Source organism: Arachis ipaensis, chromosome B10 (genome assembly GCF_000816755.2).
Source record: "Arachis ipaensis cultivar K30076 chromosome B10, Araip1.1, whole genome shotgun sequence".
Taxonomy (NCBI): Eukaryota; Viridiplantae; Streptophyta; class Magnoliopsida; order Fabales; family Fabaceae; genus Arachis; species Arachis ipaensis.
The window spans coordinates 20130993-20139168 of NC_029794.2; the positions used below are offsets into that span (position 1 = coordinate 20130993).

The 8176-nt window shown below is 39.5% G+C and overlaps 2 protein-coding genes across 7 annotated transcripts; both read right to left on the reverse strand.

The window, feature by feature from the left end:
* Positions 1-2024, reverse strand: LOC107620306 (F-box/kelch-repeat protein SKIP6-like; the record flags this gene model as incomplete). The annotated part of the gene is made up of 1 exon (XM_016322488.2): positions 1-2024. A coding segment is annotated over one exon (987 nt), but the record flags the coding sequence as incomplete, so codon positions are not given.
* Positions 2535-7887, reverse strand: LOC107622544 (ubiquinone biosynthesis protein COQ4 homolog, mitochondrial). Of its 6 annotated transcripts, none has more exons than XM_021113455.1 (5): positions 7398-7887; positions 6503-6558; positions 6006-6205; positions 4284-4500; positions 2535-3374 (listed from the first exon to the last, which is right to left on the reverse strand). In XM_021113455.1, the coding sequence occupies exons 4-5, from the start codon at positions 4464-4466 to the stop codon at positions 2883-2885; spliced, it is 675 nt and encodes a 224-aa protein (XP_020969114.1). In that variant the 5' UTR covers positions 4467-4500; positions 6006-6205; positions 6503-6558; positions 7398-7887; the 3' UTR covers positions 2535-2882. The 6 variants fall into 6 exon arrangements, with proteins under 6 accessions (XP_020969114.1, XP_016179965.1, XP_020969115.1 ...); XM_016324479.2 differs by having other exon boundaries at positions 6001-6205; XM_021113456.1 differs by lacking the exon at positions 6503-6558 and having other exon boundaries at positions 6001-6205.

The window sequence follows — 8176 nt, forward strand, 5'->3', positions numbered from 1 at the left end:
TAAAAAAATCCAAAATAAAATAGATCAGTAGATCACCATTCATCTCAAAGACTATTATTACATGATATCAATCTCTGATTTAGTTACTGTCTCATGCAAATCAATTGGATTTCTACTTATCAGTAACTTATCAGTAACTAATCATACGACAACTAGAACCGTAAACATGGTAACCTTGGCAATCACATCAAATCCAGAGCATAAGAGTTATGAAGAAACTGATATACCCTCTTTCCGATACAACAATCTACAATGAGGTCAACACATTAAAACAGAACAATACTTGTACATGGATACTCAGCGTGAAATTCAATGCTCATGGAAACACTGATAGATACAAAAAGAGTTGATTGCGCACTAAGGCTTAAGGATTTACAACAATCCTATTATATGTGAAGGACTTGGATGACTTTAAATACTTTTGAGGAATGGAAGTGACATAATCAAACCAAGGAATTGATTTGTGCCAGAAGAAATAGGACATTGCTAAGGGTTTTAGATTTTTGAACAGCAAATCAATTAGCACTCCAAACTACAAAGTTATCAAAGAAAGATAACACTCCTTAGAAGTTAGAAGACATCACAAGTTATAAGAAATTGATTGGAAGGTTACTCTATTTGACAAGTGTATATTTTTCAGACAATTATATATTCATGAGAAAAAAGAAAATGAATCCTTTTGTATTCCGTTGTTATATGGTGTGTCGCCGTGTAGTATATATCTACACGTAAAATAGAAAGAAAAGTTTGAATCTTTTTATATTTATTGTGATATCACATATTTAAGAGTGAAAACACAAGTTATTTTTTAGAATAAATGACCATTTGTATCCATGAGAGATAAAAACGCTGACATTTGTACCCATGAAAGCTCGAAACTAATCTTGTACCCATGATAGTTGCTGTCCGTGTGACAAAAGTGTCCTGGCTTGGATCTGAGCTTGGCTCGTGGGTTTCCGAACCTACGTGGCACTCCCACCCCCCCTCCCCAAAGCCATATCTGAGGCAACCATTCACCACAATCATCTTCATCTTCTTCACCATAACCTCCACTCGCCTTTGGGAACAGAAAGAACCTTCTGGAACCAATCAACCTCACCCCACAGTTCACCATTCTTCTTGCTAACTTGAATCTCAGCACACCAAATGATGTCTTTCCCATTCCCACCACCACACTCCCACACCACAACCAACTTCCCACCCAAATCAGCCATGGTAGCACCACACAGAAACCGAGGCAACCCCTTATGCAACCCCTTCAGCTCTTTCCATACCCCACTCTTCACATCGAACCCTTTAATCTTCCCCAAGTAATCGTAGCAATAAAGAATATCATCCACCACACACGCCCTCCCTCGCCACCCGAGGTCCAGCTCCGTTCCCACGCTCTCCCAAGCGCCGCATCGGGGATCCAACGCGATGCCGCCGCAATCCGCCATGGCGTACACCTTGCCGTCCACCACGGTGCTTGCGTGCATCCACTTCTCCCGAACCTTCGCGGGGCTCGCCACGCGCTCCCATTTCTCGGAGGCGGGGTCAAGAACCTCCGCCCATTTGGCCGACCAGGCCCAATTGTCGGCGACGCAGCCTCCGATGACGTAAATCTTTCCGTCGACGACTCCTGTAGTGGTGAACTCGTGGCCGACGCGCATGGAGGGTCCACGTCGCCATCGGTGGAAGCGGCAGTCGAGGAGCCAGATGTGAGAGGAGGGAACGTCGTTAATGGAGCCGCCGATGATGTAGATGATGGAACCGAGAACGGCATAGGCAGAGCCGATAGCGGGGGAGAAGGTTGGGTGTCGCGGCTGTTTGGTGGCAGACGAGAGGAGACCCAGGAATGGAGAAGGTGGCCGCTGCCGCTCTGGACTTTGGTGGAGAGGAGGAGCTAGCGTTGTGGTTTCTGGGCTCAGCGGAGGTGAGAAGAGGGGAAGAAGAAGAGAAAGGGGCGCGGCGGTGTGGGTTGTCGCCGGAGGTTGTGGTGAAGGGAGGTGGCTGTGGCGGTGCTGAGGTGATGGTGATAGAGGTTATGGTGGCTGGGAAGAGACAGTGATGGATGGGGATGATGGTGAAGAAGATGAAGATGATGATGGTGAATGGTTGGCTCAGATATGACTTTTGGGGGGTGGGGAGGGGGGGGGGGATTGCCACGTAGGTTCGAAAACCCACAAACCAAGCTCAGATCCAAGCCAGGGCACTTTTGTCACACGGACAGCATCTATCATGGATACAAGATTAGTTTTGAGCTTTCATGGGTACAAATGTCAGCGTTTTCATCTCTCATGGGTACAAATGGTCATTTATTCTTATTTTTTAAAAGACATAAGTCTGATGAGAGATGAGAATTCTAATTTGAAAATTATAGATAAAATATATACATAGAAAATAACTATTTACTGTATAGAAAAATAATATATATGACTTTTGTTAAGGTCAAAACAAAAAGTACATCCTGATAGCGCAAAACCAGATATATGCAATCAATTCACTCAGATCAAGGATTTGAATCCCTTGTATAAACCTTCCCACAAATTTCATACCCAAATGCAATGTTTTCCATTGATGGTATGATATGGTAATCTAGCAGCTACAATCAAATAGAGTGAAGAACCAATGAACCATTTACATAATAGGATAAATTAAAAACCAGAGTAGGTGCAAAATATATATATGATTTTAGGTCAGTTTTATTGATTATGGTATGCAAGGGTACCATTACCAATTCATTGACAACAACTAACCTATACAAAGCTCACTGACTAAATATCAGAGGCAAAGCTTATATCACTAAATTTCATTCAGAACGTTTTCCGTTACTTGAATCAAGTTCACTGCTATCACTCAGAAAACAGAATGCAGTTGTTATTCAGGTCCGAGTATGAAAGTTAAGGAGCAGCAGGAGCAGGAAAAATGCCCAATTTTCTCCGGAGCTCTTCCAAATCTTCATCAAAATGGCGCTCATAATATACACCCATAAGATCAGTGCACTGCATGCCAGCACGAATGGCCCAGGGGAGGTAGTGTTGATAAAATAAATTTCTCTGTTTTGGGTTGAATCTTGCTGTACCCCCTATGACAGACAGCATGCACATGGGAAGGTACATCTGCTCAAACTCTATTACCTTCAGTGCTGACTCCCCAATCAAGTTAGTAGGAAGGTCAAAAAGAGTATGCCAAAAGTCATGCACTTCTCGAGCCCGCATGGCTACATAGGCCAGTTCATCTGTTTCCATAAACCGCACGGGAGGTCTATCATCAGGTGAAAAGTTCCTGGATCCCATAAATCTAGCATAGGCAGCTCCAAATGTGTTTGGTGGTAGGTCCCAAGCATGTCCTACATTTGCAGATATAACACGAGGGCGCTCTAACAGCACTGCCTATCAAACAAGATCATGAAAAAGCATGGATTAGTCCTTGCTGTTGATATATATATATAATACGTTCTTCCAAATGCAGTGGGGCCAAGGATGAATTGCCAAACATCTTATATTATTTATATATTTATTTTTGTAAAATTTTCAAAGATTTTTGGCAACTCCGAAAAAAATGTTTAACCATTCCATTCAACTTTCTAGTCCATGACTCACTTTGGTACCATAACTTCATGGCATTTAAATAACGGACAATCCACTTTCATTCAATTTGACGTTTAACCATTCCATTCAACTTTCTAGTCCATGACTCACTTTGGTACCATAACTTCATGGCATTTAAATAACGGACAATCCACTTTCATTCAATTTGACGAGGACTATGTTATGAAACCAAAGAGTACTGAGGTAAATTCAAGAGATAATGGAGCTGGAAGAAATGAGGAATTGGTTAGCAAGGCTGGACACGTGGAAGAGAGTGCAGAAATTATGAATTTGGGCAGAGAAAGTTTCATCTGAAAGAGTTTGTAATCAGCTGATATAAAAAGAGAATGACAAAGGAACGAAATCATGTTAGTTAAGGTCCAATTTTGGATTATATTAGTACTTTTTTCTACTTTTTTCCCCCTACTACCAATTTAGAAATTACAGTACTGCTCCATTGGTTTCGGATTTTCTTTATTTCATCCTTTGAGCTAGAACACAATATCTACTATTCTCTTGGTTTCCTTGTAATTAAGACTTGGGTAGTTTCTGCTCCACTGAGATTTGACTTGTTTGGGTGTTAGTAACTTCGTTATATCTAACTTATATCATAAATACTTTTGTGGATTGTTACAGACTAGTTCCACTGAAACAAGAACATCATAAATAAGTTTTAACCAATACAATAAGCAAATACAAAAACAAACTTACTCTTCCCTCTGTACTCTGCCTCATCCTTTCAAGAACTCTCTCAAAAGCAGGCTTCCCAGTTGTCTCCCCCAAAGCTGCAATCAGATCTGCCCTTCGTGGGTCTAACAATGCACCAACAGCCGAACCGACTGCAACAGCAGTCTGCTGCCATGTGTTAAGCCTGACACGACTACCTCCTATCATTGCAAGTGCAACTACACTTTGCAACCAGCAAAGTCTGACAACAAAACAGATTTTAGCCTCATAAATCATAATCCACCTCATTGTTTCAGTTTGTACAATATTAAACAGTGAATCTGACTTGAGTGATTAGCTATATAATGCTATGCAGCCCCTCAAAACAGAGCACACCAATGTCTATCAATAAGAATTTGTACAATTCAAAAGTCTATCTGGTACAATTCATGTGCCTGTAATTAATCTACAGTGGCTGCTGTGAACAATTTCAACTCTCACATTATTCATTGTCAGAAAATTCAATTCACATTAATTCCATGTACCCTAATCCATGCTTTCATGTGCCTGTAATTGTTATAATTTTTTGGTTTGAATTCACAGTAGCAATAGGTGGTGTCAGTCATTGCAATTTAACTTTGAACAAAGACTTTTCTTTAATATCTCTGCCGAAAAGCATTATACAGGTCCTTTGAGAGTTAATGAATTGAACCACAAACAAGTAGTTGTAAGTGAATTGTATTTTACTATAAAATGAGTTATATTTTTCCGCATTAAAGTTGAATAAGGCGGCTGACAGTCAGAGTAGAGAATGTGATGCAGCGAATATAGAAGGGCAGAAATACCATTACATTCAGATGCAATAATAATCAGAAACATCAGATCACAAAACAATAGTAAACCAAGTCAGTCGTGTGCCTATATAAAGGAAGTAGAGTTGAACACTGTCATAATTCTCTCTTTCTTAATATACTAATTATTTCAAATTCTTTCATTATATGTTTCCTACTTGAAGGGAAGAAGGGTGCAAAAACAGTATAACCTTCTTTCTCAGTCATTAACATTACCAATAACAAGGATATAACATTCTTCCAAATATGTAAACCTTTTTTCCTATATAAGAAGAGTCCTTCAAGCTGAAAAAGGAGAAACATTTTACTTTCAATAGAGCAAATGGTGTGATCTTTGTTGCAAGAGTATGTGAGAAATGCAAATAGTTTTTCCTTTGTATCATCGCTAGAAAATCAAGTAAGAAATTTGCTATTGAATCAGATGCAACAATTGCAAATCAAAGTTCAAAAGCAAAAATGACAAATCAGTAGTTGAATTCATCAAAACACCAAATCACATAACAATAGCAAATCAAGGGCCAAACTGATCCATCCATATTCCCCTTATGTATTATGTTTATGTTGATTATATTGCCCAGACATGGAGAAAAATGTAATAAGACTTAACAATTTTCTTTAAATATTGACAATTCAAATGACAAGCAAAACAAGCAAATTAAAACTCCAGAATGTTTCATTCTTTCATAAAATAACAAGGTTTAATTATACACAAGCAAATTAAGGCTCTATTGCTCCCGCTGAATTTAATCAAGCTTAAGCACACACACTAATTTCACCTCATAAGAGAGGCAAAACCAAAACTAATCTAATAAAATAGAAATTTGACAATTGAACTAATCCATATTCTTAACAGAAATCAAGATATCAAGAGAGGCACACAAAAGGAGATGAGAGGAGATCGGTGAAGAGACCTGACCAACGGCGAGAGAGAGGCACATAACACCAGAGGAGAGGAGATCGGCGACGAGGTCACAGGTTGCAGCCTCGCTGGAGAGACATAGCTACAGCAACGGTGGAGAGAGAACACAAAGCAGCGACCTCAGTGAGCAGATGGGAGTGATGTTGGACAAAGAAGTCGGCTGCTGTTCGGGTGTTTGACACAGACACACACCGGGGCTGCGGGAGAAGAAGATCAGGGGGTTTGTCGTAGTGAATGGAGAATGGGGTGTGCCAGTGTGGTAGTCATAGGGGTATTTTGGGGGTTTTTTCATTCATTTATTAATTTGAGATTTTAATATTTTTGTTAATAGTTTAGTGATATATATTTAAGGTTCTAAAAATCGGACCGGCCATCGAACCACTCTAGTTACTGGTTTACTGGTCTAACCGGTCTAACCATTGTTCAACTGGAAAATTGTTTTATAATAAAATAATAAATAATCATACATAAACTACAATATTGTTCTTAACTACCTCAACAAACTGAAGAATCTCAGACTCAACCTTTTCAACTGAATTAGCTTTCAATACTGCAACATACAAAACGGAGGCAAACTTTTCAGCCACCAAACATAACCATTAGGACCTATAGACGCAATCAAAAAATAAGAAGACTAAAAAATTCTGATCCCATGAAAACAAGCACAATGGCTCAAGGACGAAACAAAAATTTTTAGAACAATTCAATGACCTAAATGAAATAATAAATCAACAATTCATTGCATTTAAATGATAAACATAAGAATTACTTAAGTGAAAATTCATTGAATTTAAATTCATATTCAATCAGTTATAAGTTCATATTTTCTTCTTCTATCAATCACAATCTAAGCACAATTTCTTCTACATCAGCCTGAAATGTATTAAAAAATTATGATTTATGGCACAAATAATATGTGCAATTTAAATTATGCATTACAGTGTCACATTACATGTTTTTTGTGCATAAAATTTGACTGTGACCATCTTAGAGTCAGAATTATTGTTCACATTACAAGACACTATTACATTATTCTGGTTTGAAGCTTTGTTGTTGTCAGCTACCCCGCATTCTACAAACAGATGCAATTGCAAGATACTATGGACTAGAGAAAGGGCAAGTAGTTAAGATAACTTACAGTGGTGATATCACTCAGATGCATGTCAATAAAAAATAAAGAACACACAAAACAGCAACACAGCTGAACCAGAGCTCATTCAATAAAAAATCACAACACACAAAAACAGCAACACAGCAGAACCAGAGCTCATCAGTAGTCAAATAATCATTCAATAAAAAATTAACACACAAAACATTCAAATAATCAGTAATCAAATAATCATTGAACAGGGCATAAATAAAAAACGCAGAAGTTAGCAGTGAACTGACCTTCGAAGTCTAGGGTTTTTTTGTTGGTTGAGCTTCTGAGCAGTCTGAGCGAGGGGCAGAAGCACGATGGAGACGGAGGCCAGGCAGGGAGCACGACTCAGAAGACGATGGTGGGTTGGAAGAACCTGCGGCTGAGCAAACGAAGAGCAGACTCAAAGACGACGAGCTCGAGGAAGAAGCTGCAATTGGTGGGTTGGGGACTTCGAGCACGACGACCAGACGAAGATGGTGGTGCCTAAGCGCGCGACGGAGCAGATGAAGACCAGGGACTGACGCGCCGAGCTCGAGGAAGAAGCTGCGATTCTTGAAGGAGGAAGAAGCACGGACGACCAGACGACGATGGTAGCGCCTGAGCGCGACGTACGGCGGCAGTCCTTGCGGCGGTGGTGAAGAAGCTAGCGTTTCCTGTTTCAACTTCCTTTTTTGATTTGGGGAGAAGCTGTTAGGTTAGGTGTTTGGAACGAAGACTGAAGGGAAGGGAAAGGAAGGTCACGCGTGCGTGAACCAAAAAGAAAAAAAAAATTGGGTAATGTTTAAAACGACGTAGTTTCATCCAAACCGGCCGGTTCCGATTTCATTCCGATCGACCGGTTTTTGGTCGGTTCAATAATTTACTAGCAGTTTTTAATTAACGGTTTTACATGATTAACTAGATAGTTAATGCTGTTGGTTCATGGTTCGACTAGTTTAACCGGCCAATTCAGTCTAATTTTTAAAACCAACGCAAATAAAATTTAAGAAGTAAAATAAAAATAATTTAAAAAATATGATAAATTATA